General features: G+C 49.9%; 1 protein-coding gene across 5 annotated transcripts; it reads right to left on the bottom strand.

Moving 5' to 3' along the window:
- Positions 1-24,951, bottom strand: TMEM255A (transmembrane protein 255A). 5 transcript variants are annotated; one of them, XM_042824845.1, is made up of 9 exons: positions 24,872-24,945; positions 21,203-21,345; positions 16,570-16,632; positions 12,170-12,259; positions 10,329-10,391; positions 9,296-9,384; positions 6,991-7,153; positions 6,269-6,412; positions 1-2,608 (listed from the first exon to the last, which is right to left on the bottom strand). In XM_042824845.1, the coding sequence occupies exons 1-9, from the start codon at positions 24,927-24,929 to the stop codon at positions 2,450-2,452; spliced, it is 972 nt and encodes a 323-aa protein (XP_042680779.1). In that variant the 5' UTR covers positions 24,930-24,945; the 3' UTR covers positions 1-2,449. The 5 variants fall into 5 exon arrangements, with proteins under 5 accessions (XP_042680779.1, XP_042680780.1, XP_042680784.1 ...); XM_042824846.1 differs by having other exon boundaries at positions 6,991-7,150; XM_042824850.1 differs by lacking the exon at positions 21,203-21,345 and having other exon boundaries at positions 9,296-9,380; positions 24,872-24,951.
- Between the last annotated feature and the right edge of the window lie 1,063 nt (positions 24,952-26,014).

The raw sequence follows: 26,014 nt of genomic DNA, 5'->3' as shown, positions 1-26,014 counted from the left end.
AACGCTTACAAAAGTCACACCAGTTTATTTGACCTTGTTAAAGTAATAAAAGGGTACAGATGGTTCACAGTTCTACATTCCTGTAAGAATGATGACCACAGTGCAGAAGGTTGCATTCACATGAAACACTTATTTCACTTGAGCGGAAGGAAACATTAATTCAACAGAAAAATCAAACAGGTAATTTTTAAAATGTGACAACGGCCTCATCGTATTACAGTGAATTTAAAGCAGCAATGTACTTTTTGCTTAAATGTGCCTTAGAAAACAAGAATTCGGATCGATAATTTCCTAATTTCAGTGTTTCTTGTCAAATCAAACCTGATGACACAATTGTTTCCTTATTGTTTCTCTGCCTCTGGGTTCTGTTTCCTCCAGAACTGCCTCTGTCCTGCCCTGCGCTGCCCCGGCCCCCCGAGCCCTGCTCAGTAGACAGGCACAAATGGTGTCGTGTTTGTTGGTGCTGGGACAGGGCTGGGATCTCCCATTTCAGAGGTGCAGCAATACCGAATTTTCTGATTTAAGTGAGCGTGGCCTTTTCAAATGCCAGGTTTGTGGGTAGATGTGAAATCGCACACACTCTCTTGAACAAGATTTCATTCAGAAAAATGCAATATAAAATGGATGAGACTCTAATATGTTGTTTTCAGTATGCAGATTTCCAAGAGCTGCGCTTGAGCCATCCGCAGTAAAACAGAATGCCAGCAGGATGTGTTCTGCACACACCAGTGCTTCAGATCCTGTGACTGTACTCCTTTCCCCAGCTTCTCTTTTCACTTGTTGCTGGAGAAAAAGCTACGTTTGTTTCTGGAGAAGCAGTGCCGTCCTTGAGCTGGCTAACAGACTGACTAGCAGTGGGCAGTGGAATGAGAAGGTTAACACACAGCCTACCCTACGGGCTTCGCAAATGCATAGTATTGAAAACAGCATTGTAAAGTGTGGCGTACCTTGAAAAGTGAGATCAGGGACTTGAGCGTCCATCGTCCATTTTGACAGCATTTCACTTTCTGTTAGATTAAAAGTAGAGAGAGGCCACAGCTTAATACGTAACCGTGGATTTTTCCCCTGGCACGTGGACCAGTTTTATATTCTGCACGCCAGATTGAGCTGCTGGGTATCTTCTTGTCTGCACCAGAGCTGAATGTAAATGTAGGCAATTTGGGATTAGGGCCAGCAATCTGATGCAAAGTCCATTTTTAGGAAATAAGGAATAAAATGTCAATACCTCACTTTTTCCTCTCTGAAGCAAGCAGTTGGGAATGCTCAGGCTGAGCAGCTCAGATCTAAAAGCCGTCATCTGAGGTCACTTACTGGAGTAAAACCACACTTTACAGGACACTGTCACGTAACAAAGCTGACCTTCTTTTGTAATGCAGGACGCATGCAAAATCTGTTGGAATCTAGATCCATCAGCACAGTCATCAGCTGAAGATTAAATGAAAGTCACAACGATAATTGCAAATTCCTATCAGCTTCATCCTATATTACAGGGTGTTGAATTTTATCCATGTGAGACTTACATCTTGGAGAACTACTCGTGGAAATTCCATATGTGCAGCCCATAACACAGCTACTAAGACACTGCTTATTCAAGGTGCTGATTCAACCCGTTAAAATTACAAGCTTAAAACAAAATCCTAACCAAGCAAAAGGAAAAAGAAAGTGTTTCCACTGCATTGTTTCAATGACTTGCGGGCAGTTTCTGAAGATGTAGGCAGTGCAGCCACCCAGGCGGTTTGACTTCGGCATCATGACACAGAATTCGGAAGACAGACAACTGCATTTCACCTTCTATCTTAAGAAATGTCCTCAAATAAATCAGCTAATAGAGCTTATTAAAGCTTTTTCCCTAATAAATAAATAAATAAAGATTCCCACTGTTCTGCTAGACACATAAGAAAACACCCTATGAAGTTACCTCTATTTATTAAAGACATGTTGGCTCCTCACTAGGGTTTCCATCCCATAGACTGTAACCAAGTGACACGAGCCAAGCTCTGCAGCCCCACAAACTCCCCAAAAACTGGTGGCCAAAGGCCAAACAAAACAAGCATCAGGTTGAGCTGTCTGCAAGCACCCTCACCTCGAGCAGAACGATACCCCTGGGCAGCTGTGGATCTTGGCTACCCTTACTTCAGCTTGGCTCAAGATGGACTAAAGCAGACCAGAATCTATCGTCTGCGCTTTATTAAAAACCAAGGACTCCATGAGCCTCGCTGTAAAATGAGGAGGTTGGAATTTAGGTCCCCTGCAGAATATGAGCAGTATGTCCCCTTCCTCACACCCCACTGTTAAACCTCTGAAATAAGTCTCGCAAGAACGAATTGTCCAATCAAGTATTCATGTTTGCAATTATCTTCTGTATCTACTCCCCCCTTCCTCCCACAGCAAGATACAAACACAAAATGTTCACAATCATTTCAACGGCAAGTATTTCGCTCTTCTTTCTTTACGGTGTATAAGGTGGTGGCTTTTCAAAAGGTGGAAAATACGGTGGCGAGTACCGAGGAGGAGCGTTGGAGGACCACATGTAGCTGGGAGATGGTGACACTGACTGCGGGTCGTCCGAGAGGCCGGAGGGAGTGGAGGCTGGGAACACACTGGAATGCTGCAGGGAGGAAGCAAGAATGCCGTAACGTCTCCAGTTGTGAAGGGCAGTGGTAAAACAGGATTACGTTACAGAGCAGAGGAAGATTAGTATTTCAAGACTCAGCTCTGCAAAGCGTGCAGACATACATGAGAGCACCTGAATCGCTCGCTGTGCTCACGGTAAGCACAGTAACAGTGCTGCGTAATGAAACTCCGGAGACCTGAAATGGAAGGAGCATTCTGGTTCTCTCCCATCGCTTCTGCTGTGAGCCTGCTTGCATCTCATGTTAGCCTGGACAACCAAAAACTGATGAGGCTCTTTCACATCTCAGCTTTCATGTATCAGCCACTGGTAACAAACAGGCTGCAGACACTTTGTTAATTAAAATAATAATAATGGCAGCAAGCAATTTACTCCAGTTTCAAAAGGTTTCACATAGCAAATATGTACATGCCTGAATATTACTTTGTGCTCTCTGGAGCACCTTTGTTCTCCACAGTACCTTGGGTCGTATGATGCTGGCACTGACACAGAGCCGTGACCATGTCACGTTCTGTCCAGAAATAGGCCAGACAAATTAATTCTGAACAGCTAATGAAATACTGACACTCACGTTGCTCTCCTGGCTGTAATGCACCGTAATTTTACCCCTGACAAGCACGTTCCTGGGCTCAGCCTTGCGTTCCTCACTGCCACCTGGCCCATGCTAAAGCAATGCTCATGGAGCAGCCTGGGCAAGGCGCTGGGCCCCACTCCCAGCACCCTGCACTCCTGAGGAGAAGCACATTCCTGCTCAGAGCCAGGACTGAGCCCCTCAGTGGATGGATGCAGCCCTGCCCAGGATGCAGCTCGTCCTTTGGGCGCGGGCATGCAGTGCCAACTCTGAGCAAGGAGCTGCAGAAGGAAGGATGCACTGTTGAGGGGCCCACAGCAGAGCAGAGCTCTCACACCCGCCAGGCTGAGCTGCAAACAGTATTCAAGGTTGGATTTTATCTCGGCGGTGCATTTTTGAAACCCTGCACCACCTCTCTAGAACGGACCCATGACAGCTGATTCTGTGCTATATAACCCACAAAAACCAGCTTGGCCACCTATAAGCTCACAGCAAGTCACACACATCACTCCTGTTTGAAAGAACACGGCAACTTTTCCAACACACGCTCATCCCACCGGTGCAGCCCCACCTGCAGAGATGTTTGTTTGGACACACGCTGCTAGAGCAGCACAGCATGCACCAGCAGCAAAGCCAGCCCACCAAGCATCTGAGCACTGCTGCCTGGCAACAGCCCTGGGCTGGGAGGAGAGCTGCCTTTGTTGCCTCTGCAGAGCCTGTCCCTGCCAACGCATCCATCCGGCCCTTGGGAAGATGGCGCTCATTTCCTTCTGTTAATGGGAGACCTGGGGCAGAACATGCCGCTGCTGCTGGGCTGAAGTGGGCCCGTCTGCACCCTCTCACAGAAGGCAAAGTGCCAGGGGCAGAGATGCGCTCAGGTAACTGCCCCTGGCCACCAGATCACACAAAGGGAGGCACAGCATGCAGCCTGCTGCCATCCCAGCGGGTTTCCTCCTGCCCGGTTCCTGTGCTGGCCCATCGCAGAGCCCTTGTCACCACACAGCACTCTGCCAGCAGATGCCACCTGCCATAGTGCTGGCTGTTGCTAACTCCCATTGACTTGTGCTCTTCCAAAAACCAGAGAGCTAGTCTTACTGTCGTGTCAGAAAGCAGAGATGCAGAGTCACAAACTCCCTAAGAAATTCAGGACTTTTTCTTTCTTGGAAAAGATGGGTGAATGACTGGGGTGGGAATCAAATGTTGTTTCTGCATCAGAATTGGATAATATATATATGTTTTTATTTCATGATCTCCGCTATCATCGTTCTTTTTGGGAGTCCTTTTACTTAACTTGGGGAAGATCTCTGATAGTTTACATCACATCTTCTAGATGAACCTTCCCAGGACTGCACACTCTGTATGTAGGTGTATATATGCATATTTTTCACACACACTGCAAGAATGTCCTGCACGAGATCAAACCAGAGAACAAGTGATGGCCTGCCTGAGGAAGTGCCTGAAGAGACATCGGAAGGCCTGGCATCATCCCCCCCGGCCATTGCAATCGCGAATAAAATCTGCTTTTATCGGAGATACTGTCCTGACAAAATTATTTGGATATTTCCAACACTGGGAAGTGCTGAATGAGGCAATTCTTGCACCGAAGGAAATGCAGCCTCTGAGAGGGACTGGAGAAGCAAGGAAGCGAGGTTGGGCCTGCTCCATGCAAAGACAGTGCTCAGATCAGACAAGGGAAAGAGCAGCCACTACCAGAGGCCTCAGCTGATGTTCCCGTGTGAGCTCCCAAATTTCCTGGAGAAAAGCAAGGCTTGGACTTAGAACAGCACCTGAAAGTGAGACCTGGCTATTTTAAATTTAGATTACCTTAATTGCTGATCAGCTTTTGTGTCAGCTCCTAAGCCAACGCCTGTAGTACCACAGCAGTGAGACAAGGGGGCTTTCATCTGGTGGCTGAGATGCGAGCACTAGGAGAGCCCCAGCAGTGCTTTTGGTTGAAAAGCAGGGCAAATCCACCCATGCTGAGATCTCTGCTGGCGGGACTGCAGCACAGACAGGCACAGAATGAAACAGTGCTTATTATCAGCAGAGTGTCTGGCAAATGGACTTTGTAGAGAAGCTTGCTTAGGTAATATGTTGAGGTTAGAATCTCTACACAGGAAAAAGTTACACAGCACTGCTGACTGCTTTGGGTTGCACTAACCTTAAAAAATGAGTCAAAAATCTGTACAGATAAGTCCCAGGAATTCTGATGTTCAAATATTTCTGGGATATTCTGACAACAGCGTTGTTCAGTGGCCTTAGCAATATATCCAAATCTGTTTAGATGCAAGATACCTTTAATGCACAGCTCTGATGACAGTGATTGCAGCTACTGCAGACCACAACTCATAACTGACATCCAAGACCTTAAGCTCTTGTTCATTAAAAAAAAGTCCCCAGCTGTGATAGTCACAAAGAAAATGTAAGATGTGAAGTTAATACCACCACTCCAGTAACATCCAGTTGAAAGAAGAGCTGAGGTGAAACAATCTCATCTGTTTCAACAAGTGAAAACTGACAATGACAGCAGGATTCAAATGAAATCAGTTTCTAGCAGCAAAGTTCCATGACTCAGAACAGAGACGGGAGCAGCAGTGGTGTCTGCAGGGAATGTTCTTAGACCAGCTGAAGCACGTGGGAAAAACAGATGAGCTTTTCAGTCTATGCGTGTCTTTGAGAGCTCAAAGAGCTTTCCTCCAAAAGCTCATCTATTTCTCTCAGGCACAGCAGTCAGCCTAATACAAACCAGCACCTGGACACCTCGCTTTGTCTTTATCATTGGTGCACAGCAAGGTGCCTGAGGCAGTGCCTATTTTTAATGTGGCCTCTACTGGTGAACAGCAGGGGAAGCAGGCAGCATGCCCTACTGCCTTCTTTTCAAGGAGAGCTTGTGTTAGTAAGAGCGAGTGCTGCCAAGCACCAGTGGCTAGAAGGAAAGCTTTGGTATTCTTTGAGTGAACAGGAAAATTAAACTGTGTAAATGATCGAGAGACAGGCCTCCAGAGTCCTGCAGACTGCATTTAACCTTCCAACGAAAGAAGAAAACAAACTGTAACGTTCTGTACCTGAAAGTCATATGCAGAGTAGGGAGGCAGGTGAGGAGTGCTGTGGTAGTAGGTGTTGTAAGATGTCACCTGTGGCCTTGAGTAATAGGACACTGTAGGATGTGCATTTTCAACCGTGCAGTTCAGCGTAGGCAGGGAAGGTGTCTGTTAAAACAAAGAGAGCATCTCAGCCACTAACCCAGACAACTTCAGTCACCAACGCCAGACAGCTGAATGAACACAGGAGTATTTAGAGGAGCAGAGTGTGTCTGTTAGATGGAGCTCAACTCTGCCCCAGAACAAGCCTGGCAACAGCCTGGTGCATGCTACTACTAAAACAAGATGGCTGTTCAGACTGCGTCTTCACAATCAGGAGGAAGAACCCAACTCGTGCCACGAAATCAACAGCTCACGAACAACCAGCACACATTTCCTTGTAGAAGGGCAGTGCAATTAAAAGGAACATCTGGTTTAAACAAAAAGGTCATTTGCATTCACCCTGGCACTGCAACACCTCTGGGAAGGTTCCTTTTGAAAACAAAGTCTACATCTCTTTCGCCTTTTCACCTTTTCTAATTGTGTTCAGTTTTTCCTCGTAGTTCTTTCCATGCTCTTCTTCCTGGCCAGACTGCAGTGATGCAAAGATCATTTGCACAGAAATACCAACAGTTGTTTTCATGATTATTTTAAAAAGGCAATTTGATTTATTTGCTTTAATGCAGAAGAAATTGGTATCATCTTACCATGTCTTTAAAACCTCCAAGTATCGCTGCTGTAATGATCCCCAGGAATAGCCCCACTATGTTCAAAATTGTTGCTGACCAAAGTAAGTGGTAAAGATGGATGATGTCTTGGCAGCTGCTGACATCAATGTATTCATAGTATCCTCCAGAAATCTCTACTCTGCTGGATAGGGAAAAAAAAAAAAGATTAAAAAAAATGCACCGCGCAATAAAACCGAAGCACTTCCAATGGGCAGTAAAATGCTATCTGCAATTTAATGATAGCCTGGACCTGACCACTGAGCCAGGAGCAGGGATAAAGCCTGCTAGATCCCACTCTTTTGGCATCTAAGATCTCCCTGCACGATAACAGCAGAAGCGATGGCCCGATATGTTGTGAAACGAAGAAGTCCTGCCAGCTACTAATATGAAACTGCCCTTGAGTCTGGATCTGCCTCTTATTTCCATCACCTGAAATCTCCAGAGCCAGACCTTTGTCCTGGAGGCTTCCCAAGGACAGATCTGACCTGGAATCACATAGAGAAACCAGTCCATGTCCCAAGGAAGGGCCACACTGGAGGCTTCTCACAGCCACACGAGCAGCTAGATGGGAGGAATGCAGAACAGCATGGCTGGCCTCCAGCCACCAGGCACATCTGTCTCAGCCTCCCCTACTGAAGTGCTCGTCCTTTCCATCACTACCATGGCACGGGCTGGCAGGATTCTTCCTCAAGAGCCTTCTCCTTTCCTCGTCACTCACTTTCAGCTTCTCCTTTTCTTTTTTCCCAGCCCTTGCTGTAGTGACTCACTGCAGAAGAGATCTCAGTGGAGGAGACAACAATTTCAAGCAGAATCGAGGCAGAGATTAACCGAGTGGCTTGGCTGCAAAGCCCTGCTTAATAGCCTGAACAATTTGAACTAGGAAATGTGAGCACAGACCCGGACAGTCTTTAACAGCACAGCCTATACGTACTGCCTGCACAGCCCGTTCTAATGCAGATGTGTAAGAGTGTACTGTTCTCAGTGAACCCTGCTTCATCATCAAGGATATTCAGCACCAAAGATAAAAGGCTTTGAAAAATACTGCAGTGATAAAGAGCCCTGTGTGGGGTTCAACATGAAGGGACTTGCCCAAGGTTGCTGCAGCTGGGGCTCTCAGCGTTAGGAGGCATGCAAGGCTGCTGTCACTTCTGTAATTTCCACCCTATACACAATGAAGTAGTTAACCAGCCTTGAGTGTCTGTGCCTTTTCCACTGAGGTCCCAAAAGAAACAGCACCTCCTCAGTGCAAAGCACTTGTGTGGCACCGAGCAAGATTAAGTCTGAAATAACTGCTTTAAAATAAGGGAAAATAGGTCAGAGGCAGAACCCTCAACCTGGCTGACTGGGAAAAATCCACCCAGTAATACAAAACAGTTAGATTTTTCTGTTCCAATCACTTCTATGTCATTCCCCTCATTTAGTAAAAACAAATTCTGTTCTGCAAATTCTTATACAGAAACAACACACTACAGAAACCAGGGATTGCCCTTCCCAGCACCCAGAACTACCCTCTCCTAATAGAATCTTTTTATCTCCATCACAGTCAGTGATTTAAGTGGGGGCCAGCCCATGAGAAATAGTAACCCTGAAACAGCCCTAGGCAAGAGCTGGCACTAAGAAAATCATTTATTCTCTGCTGACACAGAGCAGACACTCTAAATGACTTAAGCAGTATGTGTGCTGAGGTTAGTTCAAGCACAGCAGCCATGGGGTGATCTAACAACAGCAAGATCACCGTGCAGGGGTGCTCTATTGGTAATCACTCTTCCATCTCTTCCTTGCACAGTGCTGTGACACTCATTTATAAGCATGCAGGTAGCACTAGCTCGTGAACACTCCTCCCTGTTACTGGAGGAACTGCACTGGAAGAACAAAACAATGAGGAAAATGAAGAACAGTGTCCCAGTTTTCGTAACTATCTTCTAAAATTAAATAAAATCCAACAGATAAGGAAGGTTAGGATGAAGTACATCAGGGAAAAAAGGGAGGAAGGCCAGCAGTGGAAGTAATGGGAACTCTCACCCACTCTTCCAGCTGGGCTGGCCTGAAGTGTGCTTACACGTAGCTGGCATGGCTTTAGCCTAATTTCTGTACCCCTTTACTCTTACATGGCCCCCTTCTGACTGAGTCCTTATGGCAAACAACAGTCGCTTCGGTTCCCCTCCCACAACAGCTGTCATTAATCAATACTTTGGTCTGGCATTATCCTGGCCCTTCAGAAACCCACAAACCACCACTCTGCTTGCTCTCCCCATGCCAGGAATGATATTTCTAGCTTACTCACTTTCCACAGTTGTACAGGTCGCAGCAGAAGCAGGTGTTGGTTTTTATTTTCGGTGTGCAAGGTGCACGACGCTGTGGGTGACAGACTGCCTGTGTGAATTCAGAAGAAACACAAAGCACATACGGACACAATCACCAAACAATTCCTGCTGCCATTTAGCCTGCTCTATGTGTAATTTTGCACTGATGCAAAGATCAGCCCAAGGGAGATCTTTCTTTCCTTATCTTGCAGCACAGCTCTTCTAAGAAGGCAGTCTGGAATAAAGATGCATGGGAGTAGAGCAGATCAGCCCCATCCTTCCACCACGGGGAAGTCACAGATAAGCATGCACCTGAGTAGGAAGTGGGTTGTGCAACTCCTGCAAACAGATAAGGCATTGCTGAAGAAAGGCTTCCCCAGATGGCAAACTGGGCACGGAATTGTCAAGAGGCTGACACTACCTGAGGGAAAGATTCCCATACTGGAAAGTAACTGAGAAAAGAGACTGATTGCCTGTGGGTAGTATCACCGAAGCTAACCTGGACAGTCTTTTGGCCAAAAACAGAATGGACCCCACCAGTACCATGCCATAATATTTTATTTGCACCTCAAGCATTTTAAGGTGAAACATAGTTATTCCTAACTCCTCAGAAAGGTGGGAGTAAACCTAGAGGGACTCTCAGCACAGAGCACAGACAGTCAATAGTGTCCATATGCATTAACGTGGTGTGGCATGAACACCCATCCTCACAGGGCTTCTCTGTGGAGAAGACACAAGCAGGAATAACTGCTGTCTGGACTCTGAATCCACATTCTGCTCTGGTAATTTGTGTGCAGCTGAAGACTGACAGAAATCAGTGTGTTTTCCTCTCCCACCCCCTACTTTCTGCCTGCTCCTTTCCAGGCACCTCTGGTGGAGGAGAGCAGCCCTGGCTCCCAGCTGCTCCTGACTGCAGAACTCCGGAGATGGTGGCAGCAGCCTGGTGGGAGGCTTCTACACCTGCAAGGTGAAGCTAGCCCTGTGAGGAGGCAGCACAGCCCAACCTGCTCTCACCTCTGGCGGTGTGGTGCTCTTGGAGTAGTATTGGCATCGTCCTGCATACAGTGGCCGCAGGTCCTGCCAAAAGAAGAGCACCAGGTTTAATGCCCCAGCAAAAACCAAACCTGCTGGCCTTTGGGCCAGGCTTCAGATTGGCCTTGCTCTGCCTCAGCATCCGGCCATGGCAGCCACCACCCCAACCCCCAAGAGCTTCTGGATGCAGTGCTGTGGGGTGCATGTCTGTGGCAGCTACGTGGGAGCAGCAGCTCTTAAGCCAGCCTCACCCAGGCAGGGCTTCTGCCCCATGAGAAATAGATTATTCATTCATTCCTCATATCCCCAGAGGTCTCCTGGGGCCATCTGATGTGTTTCCAAGGGCTCTTCATGCTGAATCATTACAATTTATCATCAAATTGTCGGGAAATCTGTCCTTCTGGGCTCCTGAGTGAACGGTGGGAAACCTCTGGAGGATTAGGGACGGCTCAGCTCACAAACAAACACATTACCTTCTCGCTCACGGACAGCCTGCTTCCCAAAACGCAATGCTGAATTCCCACCGCGCCGAGGGCAGGCAGTGGCAGCTCCCCCATTTGTGCACACCAGCTGTGGGGACGGCTGTCCTGCAGGCACAGGGGCCTGCTCTGCGGGTGTCACCTGGCACACAGTGCCCCAGAGGGAACACTATGTGCTTGGGTGCTGGGAGCACGTCTCTGGGCAGACGGCGACATTCTTGGGTGGTTAGGAGGTGAAGCGAGGCCAAACGCACACCCGTTAATCAAGAGGCAGAAACCAGAGCCCTCGTTGCTCCGCCACAGACGCGCAAGCATGCTGGCGGCGGGTGGGACCGAGTGCCCGCTCACATCATCACCCAGCCTGCCAGGACAGAGCCCCGAATCTCAGAGCCAACCTGCGGGGCTCCACTCCACGTGGCCGGGATCAGCCAGGAGTTGGATGAGCCTCATCCTTTTTATCAGTGCTCACACTCCACCAAGCCCCTGAAAGGGGTCAGAGGCGGTCACGGCTTGCTCACCAACAGGGACCTATCACACACCTGCAGAACTCCACCTGCCCTGCAAGCAAACCTGGCCGCCCCGCAGCCTTTTACTGTTTGAACAAACCCAGGCAGGAAAGAGGAGTCTGCCTTACAAGAAAGAACAAAGAGCTGATGGTAACTGTGACATCCTGACATTTCTTTCCATTCTGATTACAAATAAACTCAAAATGAATGTTTTAAATCCCATTTTGCAAAAATAAATTATTTTCTAAGAAAAGCCATCAAACATCAACGTTGCAGGGGGAAAAAAAAAATCTGCAGTTCTAAGTTTAAACTTAAAACTTCAAACAGGATCGTGTTTTTTTCCATTGTTACACTAATAGCTGGAGTTTTTGCACGTCCCTCTGTTCTAGTGACTGGTCGTGACCACAGTAGGGCTTGGAGCCCACTGAAATCACTTCCTGTTTGTACTGAAGCCCCTCAAAGAGCTTCGTACCCAATGGCTTCCCTCGACTACAACACCCAGCAGTTCAACCAGCATTAGAAGCTTCTGCTAACACAACATGCAAAGTCAGACGTGCAACTGTTCCCACCTTGTCACCTGGCACCAGCTAATTCAGTAAACACATGAAGCACAGACAGAAGAACTGAAGCAATGTTTTAACATCTTAATGCTTACTGCTGATCTCAGGATACTTTTGTAAAGCTGGCACATTTTTCTACATTTTACAATTTAAACCAGTATTCAGCACACGACACGTATTCACAGAGTTGGATGTGGTCTGATGTGCGATGTGAACACATCACCTGTTTTCCTAGAGTAAAAGCACTGCAGGATTCTGGTTTTCCTGGAAGCACTTACTATGTGTCTGGCAGCAAAGACACCATCTACTATGGCACAGCAGAATGCAGCAATGACGCCAAAGCTGATGAAGACGATCGATGCAACCAGCTAAGGAAGGAAAACAAAGCAAAGCGTCATGTGCTTCTCCACAACCAAACATTTTGTGTCCTTTCCACACCGATACAGAAACCACAGTCAATAAGCCCTCAAGCAATCAATGACCCCAATGTTTGCCCAGGCTGCACAGACTGGTCTCATTGAAGTCAGTGGGATGTGTGTCTCAGAGGCGCCTGCTCTCCCACGGAGGTAGACGCAAGGCAGCAGGAGCAGCACAGTTGTGCCAGACAACTTGATATTGTAATATAAGATCTTCCCTGACTCCAGAGCGCTAAACTTAGGCTGACCATACACCTCCTCTTCTGGCTGCTGCTTGTCCTTAACTCTTCCCCACAGAGAGGAATTTCTTCTCCCTGCAACCCAGAGAGCTGCAGGCAATCTGCTCATACGAATGTTCCTCTGGCCATCTCAGCCCACCAGCCACAGTGGCTTCCATTTCTGGCACTGTCAGTCAGTTACAACGGCCACACTGTTTCTCTGTCACAACCAGTGAAACCACAGAATGGGGGAAAGTGCAGCTTCTTACAATCCCAGTAGAAGGAATGCTTTTCTACAGCTTTGGTCATTCTGCACTAAGTTTCCCTCTGTACTTTCCTGCACTTCATGCATATGTGAAAGGATATCCCCCCTTAAAAGCATAACCCTTGGGATGGGAAGTGAGCCAAACACTTTGTACACACAATTAGGTTATTTGTCCTCTCCACTGGCAGATAGGAACTATTAAAATGGTTATTTAAAATGATACGGAGTTAATTATTATACTTTTATAACAACCTCATTAGAATCCAAGGATCCAGTGTCAGAAATGGGTTTGCTTCCCTCGCATACGCCAATTTCCTCTCCCTGAGCTGGAGAAAAAGAAGCCTGAAGTCAGCTACACTGAGCAGCATTCAGACAAGACGTCTGGATAACGTAGGAACCTAAAATAAGTGGGTTCCGCTCTGGAGCTGCCTTGGGACACCGTTACAGCGACACAAGGTTTGTGAAGCTGGTAGTAACGGCTTTCCTACGGCATGAGCGGCTGTCACACAGCATCATAAAGTGCTGACTTTTAGCTGGCAAAGCACTGACCACGCAGCTCCCCTCAGTGCTGGCACCACCGTGCTCTCCCTTGCTCTGCTGAGTGCAAGGCGCAGACACGCGGCTCGAAAGCCAATCTGCTGGGGTGGGAGAAAGGGGAGCTGGCTATTTCTGTCTGCAGACTGGAGAGAATTCAGACTCAGGTCAGTTCTCGTTTTTGGCCAAGTTGGCACGCTCGCCTTGTGCTCCTCAGCCACCTCCTGGGCAGAAACAGGCACAGGAACATGGCTGCAGAAGTTGCCTTTAGCTCATCCTGACATCACCACGAGTGACTGAGTAATGAGCAACATGAGCAACACACACTGTCTTAAAGAAGGGCTCCGGTGAAGTCCATGAAAACTGAAAGCATTCTGCACTGCCTGTGGCACTATGGAAATACATAATGGGCAAGACTGCCCATTGTAAAATTAAGCACCCCTGGGTGAAGCAAGACATGAATAAAACATGGAGACCATGAGCAACAGCTACTGTGTGTCTACTCAGCTCTGCCTACTGCGAGGGCAGAGAGGGAGGCACAATCACCTCCCTGCTGGCCACCCCTCTGCTGATGGAGCCCAGGATCCCATTTGCTTTCCGAGCTGCAATGCACACTGCTGGCTCACGTTCAGTTTTTCATCCATCAGGACCCCCAGGTCCTTCTCTGCACGGCTGCTCTCAAGGAGCTCCTTCCAGTCTGTATGGATGCCTGGGATTCCTGTGGCCCAAGTGCCAAACCTTGCACTGTGCTGTGCTGAACCTCATCAGGTTCACCCAGGCCCACCTTTCAAGTCTTTTGAGGTCCCTCTGAATGGCTTCCCTTTCTTCTACTGTGACAACCACACCACTCAGCTTGGTGTTGGCAGCAAACTTGCTGAAGGTGCACTCAATTCTGTCATCAATGTCACTGATGAAGATGTTACAGAGCACATGTTCCATGATCTTTCCAGGCACAGTGGTGAGACTGCTGGCCTGTAGTTCCCCAGGTCCTCCTTGCTCCCTTTCTTGTACATACAGGAGTGATGTGACCCCTCCTCCAGTCATCCGCGACCTCACCTGACAGCCACAACTTTTCAAATATAATGGAGAGCAGCTCGGCAACCACCTCAGCCAGCTCCTTCAGAACCCTGGGATGCAGCCATCCGGCCCCATAGACTTGTACACATTCAGTCTCATGAATGGTCTCGGACTTGCTGTACCCTTACAGTGGGGGGGGATTTACCAACCTAGAGTTTTAGGGATGCAGGGCTCAGGGACATGAGAAATATTAGAATCCTGGTTGCCAGTGAAGACTGAGGCAAAGAACTCATTCAGTACCTCCACTTTCTCTTGAAGCCGGTTCTCCTTTTACATTTACCAGAGGAGATACACTCATTTTGGCCTGTCTCTTCCAGCCGATGTACCTGTAGAATGTCTTTATATTGTTTTCCACATCCCTCATCAAGTTCAGTTCTGCCTGTGCCTTGGCTTTCCTGATCCCACGTCTGCAAGTCTGGATGGCATCCCTGTATTCTTCCCAGGTGACACGGCTTTGTTTCCAGAGCTGGTAGGCACCTTTCTTTGCCCTCAGTGTGCCCAGCAGGTCCTTGCTGAGCCATGCTGGTTTCCTGCCTCCTCGGCCCTCTTTCTTATTCAGAGGCACAGAAAGCTCTTGTGCTTTGAGAAAGGCATCCTTGAAGAGTAGGCAGCTTATTTACTGGCAGTTATGTGCAAAATGGATTGGTGTAAGGTAACGATTACTCAACCAGGCTCTGACCTGCAGCTATTACACCAGTGAGCGAGAGGCTTGGAAACACTACAAGGACAGATGGAACAGGACGTTCTCTTCTTGCACAGTCAGGGTAAAAAGAGCAAAAAATAGCCACCGGGAAGCCCACCTACCCCACACCCTGTCTGGGAAAATTCTGGGAAAGAAAGGTTTCCTCTCCTGAAGGCTCTGTCTGACCCCCTCCCTGCTGCCAGCACCATGCTCTGCGGGGATTACATTTCTAGCAAAGCAAAGGGCAGCCCAGTACATGTGGGAATTTTTCCAGACTCCCTCAGCCAAACTTGCGTTAGCCCTGGTTACTAGCAGACACTGCTAAGCATCCATGAGCCCCCCTGCAGAGGAAGTTCTGCTGCTCCAAAAGCAGGCAACATTGGTGAGCAAGCAGGACAGGCTGCAGGGTCAGACAGCTGCAGCATCATTCATTCCCCCGTGCCATCTCACAGTGGCAAGACCTGTGGGGACCTTGCCACTTAAGGTGTGGGACAGAGTTTGGATGGAGACTGCAGCTGCTGATGCTCCAAGCACTACAGCAGCTGCCTTCAGCACAGGTGAAAAGAGAGAGGGTTGTGAAACAGCACCTGCAAGACATGGCTAGTGGACATGAGACATGAACCACACACAGGTCTCCTGAGCTTATCAAAGAAGGCAATCTGGGTGCTCTGCCCCCATTGCACAAAGATTCTCAACATGAGAAACCCTCCTTGCAGTGTGAGGAGAGACCAGAGAGTCGTGGTTTGCATACCTGGCATGAGCAGCACCTTCCATGCTTCTCACACCCCAACTGCAGCTCTACTGCACAAAAAAATGTACTGGTTTTAATTGCTGCTTCAAGAGATGTTTGAAAACAAGGAACATATTGATTCTTTTCATCGTCTCACAGTCTCAAGTCATTCGTTCTCCCAGAGCAGAATTTTCTATCCCAAGCAGAGAGCTCTGAGCACTCAGCCTCAGACCCGGCTTTCTGATGGGCCCTCTGCTGGCTTTCCCCTCCAGTCTCTGGGTTGGCTGTTTGATCTCCCTCTCTGTCCTTTTCTTGGATTAGAATGTGGCCAAAAGCAGTTTTCACAGAGCTTCAAGCCTCCAGGAATTCATTTTGAAAGATTTAAAATAAATGTATTATACCTAGGCTATTACGTGTCACATACTGTGACAGCTCAACGTAAAATGTGGTGGGCATAAGTCTGTGAAGTGCCAAGTATCCTGAAATCTCCAAACACTCTATTTCAAGCCCTTGAAAAATCCCACTGAGTTCAATGAGACAGTCTATAGTCACTCTGTCTTTGAGCATTTTCTCAAATTTAGAAAAGTATCTGGGTTAACAGCCTTGTTCTCCTGGGCTGCCAGGAACCATCTATAGCTCTCATGAGGCATGCAACACTAGCCTGGAAGGGTTAGGAAAACCAGTAACATTCTTTACACACAGAATCTGAATTAGTCTTGAAAAACAAACAAACAAACAACTGCATCATGAACTTACCATTTGCCTTTTGTTTTCTATCAAGTTTGATCCAATTATTCCAAGGAATGACCCAAAACCAAGCTGAAAGACAACATATTGTTAGCATTTAGATCAGGAAGACACCCAAAGTATCTCACATTCAGACAGGACATAAATCCAGAAGCACAAAAAGAGCACACTGAATTCATGAGCACTCTTCCCTCAGCAAGGAAGTTAGTGGAGTCTCCTACTTGCTGGGACTGTCAAGCATACCCCTCACATAACACCAAGAGCATGTGTAAAAACCAAAAGGATGAATTCTGTCTCCAGCACCCTCCCTGGTAATGCTCAGAAATGGGTGGATGAGGACATGGACTCAGATGCAGACCTAGCAGGACACCACTAGCAACCTCAGGACCAGACTCTGGTAACCTCACCAAGGATGTGAGCAATCACCTAAGCATTCAGCTCACAGTTTCTTGATACAAAGTGTGAATAAAGGAGAACTCATACTGAGGAAACAGGTTTTTTTGGCATCTTCTACTCCTCTCTCAGTTGAAGGAGTGACACTTCATCAGCCTTGGCCTTTTACCAGAAGCTCACACCAGCCCAGCTAACAGAAGGAGCTAATCCAGCAAAAGCATCTCTTCCTCTTGCTTTCATCTCAGCTCAGCAAATCCAGTTAGGAGCAGCTCTCCACCCCATTTCTCTATGGCCGTAAGCTATTTAGCTAAGCTGGAGACGTTTCTAGGACACAGCACACCTCAACCAGGCTAAAAACAGGGAACTGTGCACTACAGAGGGAGATCCAGAAGCGCTTCTGTAAGGGTCATAATCAGAAAGGTCTTTTATCAGTGCGTAGCAGAACTCTGAGTTAGCAAAGAGAAATGCTGGGAAAGTCCTGCAATTGCTATTGCTCCTATTCAGCAGGCTACAAAGTCATTTGATAGATGAGGGTGGTAAAGACCTGGATAAGAAAGCTAAGTAACTGAGCAGCTCCCGAGGAAGCAGAGTAAGGCACAAATAAGCTGCAGTGACTCAAGAACAGGCCAAGTAACCTGGACTCGATATTTAAGATGTCAGAACAGAAAGCAAAGCTTTAACAAACCCACTACTAACAAGGAGAGGCATGAGCAGAGCTTAGCAGGTACAAATACGATGAAGAGTGTGTGTCAGATCTTACCTTGCCCTGCTTAATCCCTGTAAAATTTGGTGCCGACACCAGAGGCAGCAAGGGCTGCTGTCTCCAGCAGCAGGGGATTAAAGTTAAGCAGCTGACCAGGCTTCTGCTTCCCATCTATCCTGTCTGTGCTGCACCCTGAGCTCTCAGACTGTTGTCCCCACATCAGAGAGCAGCTACCATGGCGTGAAGCACAGCAGTGATGCCCAGCACTGCTCAGTTACCCTGGCTGTAGGCAGGTGGGGCAGAGAGCTGGGGGGCTGCTGAACTGCCCCTGGGTTGGTCCCTTATTATTTTATTCAGCCTGAGCAAACAACCATCTTCATCTTCTTTAAGTAAGGGGAGTCTTAAAGTTCAATTTCAAGTCCAAAAGATCAGCAATCCAGACATTACAGAGAGACAGATCCTGGTAATATTTTCAGTCTGGTGATATCCAGCAGCAGGGAAGTTGTCTGGCAATGCAATCCTAATGCAAACATTCAAGAAAACCATTCTGCGCCCCTTTAAACTTGATCTAACACATTTAAAAGAAATGTGCACGTGACACTTGAGAGCAGCCACAAACCAAGAGGTGAAAGACTTGACATAATTCAAGATAATTCAAAAAGAAGAAATTAGGGTGATCCACTACATCTGATGGGCAAAGATAAATCAGTGGATTCTCATCCTGAATTAATGGGGGAAAAAAAAAAAAAAAAAACCACCCTTCTTCACCAGAGACCTTAGTAATGTGCATCAATTATGTCATTGTTACCTGCTGGTGGATCGGACTGTCTGAAAGGATACAGAATACAAACAAAAATGCTTTTCCAGAGGAAAGTCCCTGATCAACTTGCTTGACAAGGAACCACTAGAGAAGAAGTTTTGCCAGTAAAAGCCTAAGAAAGGTCAATCATTTACACCAATGCTTGAAGCTGTTCTAACTTGGGGAGAGCACTTGTACCACATGGACAGCCTTTAACAAGGAAAAGCAAAGGAGACTTTTGAGAGCCATGTTCTGTCCGTGGCCTTCACAGAGGTGCTGTCCCCTTCCTGAACGTGGCTTGCTTGCAAAGAGCATTGACAGATGTGGCCGCTGCTGGGCACTTGCCCTCTGTGCCTGCCTGATGGTTACTGCTGGGGGAACTGAGCATTACTGTTGCAATCCAGACTTCCCAAGCCTGGATCAGTCATCCACAGTTGATGCTATTTCCCATGGAGGCACAGTCGAAGGGTTCACAGAAGTAGCTGCGAAGGGATCAGTGGTCATGGTTGAGGGTGACAGCTGCCTGGCTACAGACACGCCATCATGTCCTCAGCTCCAGCTCTTTCAGATGCATCAGTGAGGAACTGCACTATTTGTGGGGGAAAAAAAAGAAAAAAAAATCCCCCTGAAGGATGGAAGATCTGCAGTGCCTACTTCGGTTCTTCCTCGGGAGCAGAGGCCAGGGGGATCCCATCTCCCTGCAGACAGAAGCTTCTTTGCTTGGCCAAGACAGGCGAAGGCCTCAAAGCAGGGCAGGAGAGAGCATCAGGCCAGGAGTGCCCTGGAGGCCAGATGGCACAGCGCACATCTGCTCTTAGAGAAGCCCATGCCAGCCAGATGACAGTGACAGCGTGCATATAGAGCCATCAAATTCAGGGCAGCTGCTCGCCACCCAGATTTCCACAGGGCTGCTGTGTGACTGCAGATGGAGCTCCCCGCTCTGCTCGCTTTGCGGCCCTGGGCTGAGGGGCACTAAGCTAGACTACACCAGAGCGTTGCAGCTCCTTGCTTCCTGCTGCTCACCAACGCAGTGCAGCACCATGCTGGCACACAGGGGCCCCTGGCTTCGTGTGCACGGTCCCCACGGTGGTGCAGAGCTGCTGCGTGCTGCAGAAGTCGCCGCTCAGGGCCACCTCCCCAGCAGCCCGCACCGCAGTGGGCCCCCTCAGCACAGCAAAGGGAAAGGGCCCGGCTTGTTACAAAGCGTCAGCCGCTTTCAGTGCCTACTGAAGCATCCATCAGCAAATGGGAACGTTTTCCTATTTGGGAAGCCAGGCAAGGCCGTCACGCATTTCCACACAGCAGATTAATGGACCGAGGGGGAAACTGGTGAAGGGCCTACACACACAGGCAGGCTGCCTCCGCCTGCCCAAGCGCAGGAATTCATGAAACCATTGAGCAGACCGAGTTTCAGGAAAGATGTCAGCGATGCTGACGTCGCTGGAGCACAAACAGCAAGGGAGATGTCACGGGGCTGCGCACCACAGCCTGCCATCTGCGGCGCTCCCAGGGCTGCTCCAGGCAGAGGCCTGCACACTGATAGTGTGGGGAGCTGGGAGCCAGCCTGCCATCCTGCTCAGCACCTTTCCTCACTGCCGCTCTTTTTGGAACACCAGGTCTTAATGCAGAGTTACTGGGACAAGCCAGAAGAACGATCCTAAATCAAAGAGACTAAATGCTGTTGGTAACAACATTCCGCACAAAGGGCTGCAGAGGGGCTTTCTTCAGTTGTAGAATAGCTCGTCCACAGAGAAGTAAAAGCTTCCCAGAGATCGGCTGTGCACAGTAAATAAACCAGAGAGCAAGAAGGCGAAACCAGCTCTCTGCCTATCTGAGCTGGCTTTAAGCCTCCAACTTTGAGGCTCTGAACCCAACAGTGCAGCACCCAAGGCTGTCACACCAGAAACATCCAGCTGGAGGGCTGTGGCCACGCTCAGCTCCCAAGAGTAGCTGCAGCTTAGTCCTTTTTGTGCTCCTTACAAGATGCCTCAGACACGCACAGCAACAGACCAGGATGTGCTGTACAGCTCATGCAGCGCTGGCTGGGATGGGCATGAGGTAGTCTCCCCACATAGTTCTGCAAAGGGCTGTACTCTGCTGGCAGAAATGCTGGGCACCAGAGGGCTTCTCTGGCTTAAGCTATTTGAAGCTACAATTAGCCCATTTTCCTTTGTTGATTTAAAGAAAAATAAAAATCAATGCATTAGCTGCTTTGACATGGATGCTCTGCCTGCAAGTTGCCAGAGCAGTTCTCCATGCGGAGACAAGTGCTGTTGAAAACTTCTGCAAGGAACGTTAGGACCATAAGTTCACCTGAGCAGTATCTCACAACTGGACTTGAGGATCTCTGTGTGTCCGTTCAGATGGAACGCTTTCACTGTAAGATCTAGACTCCCTGCTGTTCCTGGCACCTCTGGTCCTGGCTGGCTGGGGTTAATCTGACGCATGCAAACAAAGTACTCAGGTTGCTTTGACTGATGTAAGACCTATATATCTGTCTCACTTCTAGATCAAAAGCATGTAATTACCTAAGCTCTGGGGAAACTGCCACTTGACTGGATGGGATTTTTGCATGGGAATGAGCAGCAGGTGCAAAATAATAATAAAACAAATAAACCAAATGGCAATGAAGTAGCTGAGCATACATTAGTATTCAGAACAAGATCACCCTTTATAACATTTGCAGCATCACAAGGGACTTCGTAGGCAATACGTTTTCTAGACCTACCTAGGAGTTCTATACTTACAATAACCCCTGGGTAATAACCTCCAACAGTCACATTTTGGGTTCTTGTTGTAGCAGCTAGGCCCACCGTTAGAATTAATACTGACACAATGAGGAGAGTCACAGTTACGTAGAGGGAATTTCTTTTTCTTCTATTGAATGACCCTAAAAACACACATATACAACACAATTTGCTAATTCCATCTGGGGACAGTCATGGTATCACAGATTTTTTCCTCCCACCACCAACCACAACACAGTGAATTTCCTTTCTTTGTTCTAGCCGCCTCTTTTCACCTTCATAATGTGCTTTATCAATCTCTACTAGGATACCTGAATGTGCATTTACATATCATTGCTCAGATATGGATGAAGAAATCCCTAAGAACCATAACTTTGCAAAGCTCGTTTAAATACAGTAGATCCTCCTTGGGACAAGCTAACGAGAAGCACTACCACAAGGCACTCATTTCTTTTCTGGTCTGTCTGCTCGCGTTAAGTCAAACAGCCATACTGTACGCCACTTGTTTTGAGGGGGGAAATCTTGGCTGTAAACGTGTCACAAGGTGTCCACAGTTCTCCAAATAAAGTCACAGCCACTCCTCCTGCGGCAGCAACCCCTACTTTCAGCAACGACCAGGTATTTTTAGATGTTTGAATAATGAATTGTGGATTAGGGAAACTCGTATACAGCTGCCTAATTCTGGTTTCCTTTTTTTTTTTTTTTTTGTTAAATGTATTTATAGATTCCCAAATGAGCATAAATATAAAACAGTGATCCCATCAGACAAGAGAAAAGCTGGCTTCCATCTTATGCTCAGCAACATCTGCAGGGGTGCTTGTTCAGTGCCTATTCTGCAATCTTTAAATCACTTTTCAGAACAATCCTTTTGATTCTGTGTCATACATTATGTAAACACAACCCAGTAGAAGCGAGCAGCTGGCACAGCAATGGGCTGTAATGGTTCCCTGCTGCCCTGGGACATCTCCAAATCACAGCCTACGGCGCAGGGCTCCCCAGAGCACCCACGGAGCAGGCAAACACATTTCCCCACTCCAGAGGCTCCCAGCTGCACCTCACAGGGTACTCAGAAGCAGGGCAGGGATGCACCCCAAGAGAGTGCAGGGCTGCCTTTACTCCTGCCAAGCATATTCTCTAAAGCAGGTCACCCATGGGACACCCCACCTGAGGCATGCAGGCTCCCTGGCAAGTGCAGAGATGAGTCCATAACTCAGCTGGGCAGAGAGGACTGGGCCAAGCCCAACACGATTTCCCTGCCCACATTTGCCAAAGACAGGAGTCCCTCAGGTCCGAAAGGCAGCTTGCTGTCTTGAAGATGTGCATCCCAGGTGCCTACAGACCCTTCCGTAGGGTGTGAGTATATCTGCAGGTATCTGCAGCAAAGCCACCCATGTCATCTGCTTTCACCCCAGCAGCCATGCTGATACACCTGGGCACAAACCAGTTCTCTCTGCATGGGGACGGCTCTGCCCTGCCCCCGCATAGTGCAGGCACAACACCCACTGCAGGGTGCCCTCACCAAGCCACTCCATGGGCTGCATGGTGCCATCAGCCACACAAGGCAGTGCACCAGGAGGTGTGTGCAAGGAAAGGAGAATCCTGCTGACCCTCTGGTGTCTCCAGGAGGAAATGCCCCTGCAAGCTTCCTGCTCGCACTCTTAAGTGCAGCTGTAACTGAAGTATGGGGACACTGCAAGGACCAAAAGCAAGAAGCATTTAGCTACAACTAATATCTAGGCAGCTAAACAAGTAACTATTGGAGCAGCCCAGGCAGCACCTTTTACCAGCACTCTCATTTTATTCTCCCAAATCTGAGAATAAGCTAGGTGTATAGACCTAGACTTTTCTATGTTACAATCCATGAAAATTCAGTAAAGCCTTTGACACTGTCCCCACAACACCCTCGTGGAGATGCTCATTGCTGCCCATGGTCTGGATGGGCATCGCTCTGCTGGTGAAACACTGGCTCGATGGCCGGGCCCAAAGAGTTGTGGTCAGTGGAGTTAAATCCAGCTGGCGGCCGGTCACGAGCGGTGTCCCCCAGGGCTCAGCACTGGGGCTGCTCCTATTTAACATCTTCATTAGTGATCTTGACAAGGGGATTGAATGCATCCTCGGAAAGTCTGCAGACAACACCAAGCTGGGAAGGAGTGTTGATCTGCCTGAGGGGAGAAAGGCACTACAGAGGGACCTGGATAGACTGGATCAATGGGCTGAGACTAACTGTGTGAGTTTCAATAGAGCCAAGTGTCGGGCCCTGCATTTTGGTCACAACAACCCCAGGCAACCCTACAGGCTTGGGAGGAGTGGCTGGAAGCTGCCTGATGGAAAGGGACCTTGGTGTGCTGATGGGCAGTGGGCTGAAGATAAGCCAGCAGTGTGCCCAGGAGGCCAAGAAGGCCAATGGCATCCTGGCTTGGATCAGGAATGCTGTGGTGAGCAGGACCAGGGAAGTCATCCTGCCCTGCACTCGGCACTGGTGAGGCCTCACCTCCAGTGCTGTGTTCAGTTTGGGGCACCTCAGTGCAGAAAGGAATGGAGGTGAAGAGCAACAAGTCTGGTGGAGGGCTAGGAGAATACGGCCTATGAAGAGAGACTGAAGGAACTGGGGCTGTTCAGTCCGGAGAAGAGGAGGCTGAGGGGAGACCTTACTGCTCTCTTCCTCTACCTGAAAGGTGACTGCAATGAGAGCAGGGCTGGTCTCACTGGCAACAGGATGAGAGGAAACAGCGGATGCTCTTTAAGGTCTTTTCCAGCCTGAATGATCCTACATCCACCCTTCTGCTGCTTCCCAAACAGCAGCACTTCTGCAGTGCTCCAGGACAACTCAATGCACCATGGTCACTGACCTGCTGACCCCCACGACGTGAGAGGTAAGTGCTCTTCACACAGCTGGGTCCTTGCAGTGCCGTGCAGGGCGGCTCTGTGGGGTGGGATGAGCGCGAGGTGACAGCAAACACTGAGCCCGAAGCACACTGCCTGCGCGTTTGGAACTTGTTTCACAGAATGGCTGGGGTTGGAAGGGACCTCAAGGACCATGAATCTCCAACCCTCCTGCCACAAGCAGGGCCACCAAACTCCCCATTTAACATCAGACCAGGTTGCCTAGGGCCCCCTTCAATCTGGCCTTGAACACCTCCAGGGATGGACGGGGCATCGCTGACATTTTGACATTATTTCCGAGCTCACGACCGAGACGCACACCGAGAACACCGACCCGCCCCCCCGCCCCGGCCGGCGCAGCCGCGCAGCGCAGCCCCACGCCTCTCCGGATCGCAGCCCGCGCCCGGTGCCCCGAGGCGGGCAGTGCGGGCTGCGCGCACACGCAGCGCCGTGCCCGGCCGTCAGAACGATGTCACGCAGTCGTGCCGCGCGCACCGCTCCGGCTCCTCTCGCTGAAACGGAACGCGCGCCGCCTTCAAAGCGACCGTCCCCGCGTCAGACCTCCGCAACGCCGTCTTCGCACGGCGTCCAGGGGCGAACGCGAGCTGCCGGCGGGGCTCCCCAGTGCACCGCTTCCCGCACACCGCCGTGCCGCCCCGACGCGCCCGGGCTCTGCCCCGACAGCCCGAAGCGCACGGTGCAGCCCCCCGCCGCGCTCTGCGGGGACGCGGCCCCGCACCCCTCCCCGCGACGTGGCGTCCCGGCCCCGGTACGGCTGTTACTCACCCACGGAGTCGGGCAGGGCGATGCCGCCCGGCCGCTGCTGAGTCAAGGACTGCCGCATGCTGCCCGCCGCAGCCCGCCGGGCCACGGCCGCGGCCACAGCCCGGGCAGCGGCGGAGCGGCGCCTGCGCGGCGGCAGAGGCGGGCGGCGGGCCGGGGGCGGGCTGAAGGCGGGGGGCCGGGCAATGGGCCGGGGCCGCTGTCAGCCCTGCGCCGCGCTCACGGCTGCGCCGGCCGCCGGTGTTAAGCTCGAGCGGGAGTGGTGTGGCGGTGGGCCGCGGCCGGCCCTTGCCGTCCGTTCCCCGCGCCGGCTTTGCGAAACGGGGCTGTAAGCACTTCCCCAGCGGGCTCCGCGATTGCTTGAGTATCACCGTAATGCCCCGGGCTGAGAGGCGCTAAGTGCCCATCGTGTCATTATCTCCAGCCGGAGCACATTTCATCAAGTTAAAAGGAGCGAATCTTCTCTCTGCTCCAACCTCCCCTCCATCTACCGGGTACCAGCCTAATTACCAGCCTCCCCCAGGAGCACAGCAGAGAGCAATTAGCGGAGAGGGCAGCAGCCGTTCGCCTCGGGTGAACCGGCGCGCAGGCGATGCGGGTGTCTGCACGCCCACGGCCCCGAAGGCTGCACGGAGCCCCCGGCTCCCTGCGCTGCCCGGCAGCAGGCAGGCCAGCCTGGCAGCTCGGCACGGCCCGGGGCCGCTGCCAGAACCCTTTTCTGCCCGCCGCGCCCATTTGCTCGCACGGCCGGGAGCGGCTCTCGGCCACGTTCGGGTGTGAGATGGCGCACAGCCTGCTGGACCTGCTGCGGCCCTGGGCCTTGGCGCAGCGCTGTGGCAGGACGGCGTTTCCCCGCCGCTGAATGAAGCCCGGCGGAAGCGCGGCTGCAGGCTGTGCCGGTGAGGTGCCTGGGGATGAGCTGCGCCGCTGTCTGGTGCTGCGCATACGCCGGGCCCAATGGTGTAAAACAAGCCGTGATGGTGTAAAGCCACCCCTGCTATTCCTCGAGAGCTGTGTGGAGTGCTGCTGGGCTGGTGGCTCCCATGTGCCATCTGAACGCTGCTCGAGCTCCTCCGGGTCCTCTGGCATAGCCATGTGGGTCTGGCCCTATGGAAGGGATGTGCTCAAGCCCCTCATCCCTGCTTC

Source organism: Centrocercus urophasianus, unplaced genomic scaffold (assembly GCF_019232065.1).
Source record: "Centrocercus urophasianus isolate 14NV4802_14NV808 unplaced genomic scaffold, USGS_Curo_1.0 seq_24, whole genome shotgun sequence".
NCBI lineage: Eukaryota > Metazoa > Chordata > Aves > Galliformes > Phasianidae > Centrocercus > Centrocercus urophasianus.
The sequence above is the reverse complement of the archived record's forward strand: the minus strand, read 5'-3'. Positions and strand labels throughout refer to the sequence as shown.